Source organism: Montipora capricornis, chromosome 3, assembly GCF_036669925.1.
Source record: "Montipora capricornis isolate CH-2021 chromosome 3, ASM3666992v2, whole genome shotgun sequence".
Classification (NCBI taxonomy): Eukaryota; Metazoa; Cnidaria; class Anthozoa; order Scleractinia; family Acroporidae; genus Montipora; species Montipora capricornis.
The window spans coordinates 67,071,193-67,073,692 of NC_090885.1; the positions used below are offsets into that span (position 1 = coordinate 67,071,193).

A 2,500-nucleotide genomic window follows, 5' to 3' on the forward strand; every position below is an offset into this window, starting at 1 on the left:
TTGTACCCCACCTTAACAAACGATTCCCGCTGAATAACTTGTCTTTTGGAAAGAACATCTGATATAAATCTAAACGTAGTTGAAGAAGATGCACGCAAACTTTCTGTTTTAAAACCTTCTTCTATCGTGTTTCAAATTTATGTAATTTAAGAACTTGACGAACGATATCAGGCGACATCATGTTAGACCGATGAGCGTAATTTTAATTTTAAATCAGTATTTAAAAAGAAAAAGTTTAAGTGTAAGCCAAAGGAGATGTTCGCGCTCAAATTTGGTTAATTCAGGAACTTCAAGAATAGACTGTGCGCATTCTAAAATCGTATAAGCGAAAACTTACAAATAAAACTAAAGAGCAATGCAATTGGTACAAATTTTAGTTGTTCCTATAAAGATTTGCGGCATTAAAAAAGGTATAAATTGTACTTTCTTCTTTCCAGAGATCAAGGATCTTCACTGGCGTTAAAGGGATATAGTTGGCCAAGAAAAAAAAATGAATTATTATATGGAAACACACACGTGCCACGAGTATAATTCAACATCAAATTCCAGTGCTAATGCAGTTAGGGAGTGGTACTTGGTTCTGGGAAACCTGATGGGTGTCATCATTTTGGCGGGAAACGGTGTGGTTATTTACCTTATAGTCAGGTGTCATGTGCTTCATACAAACTCTAACTGGTTCATTCTTTCCCTTTCAATAGCTGATTTTCTTGTTGGTTTAATTCTAATTCCGATTTACACGTCTTGTGCGCTTTGGATTTCATGTAATAAACCGGTCTTAAACATGAGCATCGATCTGTTATTATACGTTTCTTTAGTAAACATGTGTGCAATGACAGGTGACCGGTACCTCTTCATTGTGAGGCCGCTGACATACTTCCAAACCATGACGGAAACTCGCGTGTTTGTGTTGGTTGCTGCCGCCTGGCTGATACCTTTACTTTTTTCGTTGATTCCTTTGGCATGGATTTTCTCCGAATCGTTGGAAAACAAGGAGAGGGTCGTATCAATTTATGGAACTTTTCAAGTAATAGGCTTCAATATTGTCCCATGTGCAACGATGTTAATAATTTACGGCCATATTCTTCTCATTTCTCGCAAACACTCCCGACAGATGCTCGCTACGACCGTGGAACAACGCACAGGGCACCCAAGGACGCTGAATCTGCGGCAAAGAAATCATGAATCACCTGCAACGAGAGTCTTTGGTCTGGTTGTGATATTTTTCATGTTCTGTTGGATCCTTTCTGGCTATAGACATCTTTGTCGTTATTTTAAATTGCGTTGTTGCATTTCCCCCGGAACAGTCATCTCATCACGTCTTCTTGTGCTTCTGAATTCGGCCATAAATCCATTGATTTATGCGTTTCTAAAGAAGGATATCAAGAGAGAAATAGCAAAGAGAATGTGCAAAGAAAGAAGATGCAACAATGACATTATTCTTCCCTTAGTAAAAATTAAGAGAAACGCAACGGATGATATAGTTAGGTAAAGGTTCATGATTAACATGAAAATGATTGTCTAGGATGCAAACTTCATGAAGTAGCTTTTAATTGAATGCTTTACTCGTAACAAGGCAACGTTTTGTTAAAGGAGTCAATACAAATAATGAAAATTATAACGTTTTATCAAAGTCACAAGCTTATGTGGTCAAACTCGACAGCACCTAATATACGTTTAATACTGAAATGTTGCCGGGATACATTAATCATCTTAGTATGCACGCCCGACTTTGTTACCGACTCGTGGAGACAAAATGTATTTCTTACCAACAGCCTACATTAATGGTCATGGTGTTCCCGCCTAGTAAACTTGCAAAGCCCACAAGAAAATATGTGTCTTTGAACCACTGTCAACTCCAGAGCAAGTTTTGATGACGAGATACGTCGGCTTAGACAATCAATCTCTGAGGCCGGATAATGTACGAGAAAAATTGCATCAGCGCTCCCTAATTCAAGATATCTTTTTGAGACCTTCCGTACATGACACCTTTAATCATGTTTGTTTGTTTTCTTGTTTATTTATTGAAGAAGGTTAATATATATTAGTATCTATACAGCTGAAGTGGACCTGCTGGAATTTTACACTTACACTGAAAGGTTTAGACCACAACAACTAACACAACAGTGTATGGGTTCTTTAAAGTCCCACAGAATTATTTAGTAACAAATGGTATGAGACGGGACCTACAGCTTATAGTCCTTGTCAGAGAAGAGTTGAAAGTCTTACTATGTTGTAGATGAAATAAAAAGGAAGCTTTTTCTCCTTAGTTACTTAAAACTGTAGGGAAGTGTGAGTAGTGGGCAAAGCAGCTAAGGCTTTCGCGTTGGCCACTACCATACATACATCCTTTATTTGTTAACGCAGGTCAAGTTATGGCAGCATAAAGCTGATGTGGACCAGCAATAAACATAAATCTAACTAATTAAAATACATTCGAGTTAAAACTAAAGTCCTCAATATATAACCTAAAACTACTAAAAATATTTAAAATTAGTCGAAT

The 2,500-nt window shown here is 37.3% G+C and overlaps 2 protein-coding genes across 2 annotated transcripts in view; one reads left to right on the plus strand and one right to left on the minus strand.

Moving 5' to 3' along the window:
* The window catches only part of LOC138040737 (zinc finger protein 709-like), a 79,173-nt gene that overhangs the window by 53,714 nt on the left and 22,959 nt on the right, over nucleotides 1-2,500 (minus strand). The window lies entirely within an intron of this gene.
* LOC138043814 (octopamine receptor beta-2R-like) overlaps nucleotides 1-2,500 on the plus strand; it is an 8,365-nt gene that overhangs the window by 4,860 nt on the left and 1,005 nt on the right. The window contains exon 3 of the mRNA XM_068890284.1: nucleotides 438-2,500. This exon is cut by the window's right edge and continues 1,005 nt beyond it. Coding sequence (XP_068746385.1) covers nucleotides 491-1,489 — 999 coding nt within the window. The 5' untranslated portion in view covers nucleotides 438-490 and the 3' untranslated portion in view covers nucleotides 1,490-2,500. The remainder of the gene's footprint in view (nucleotides 1-437) is intronic.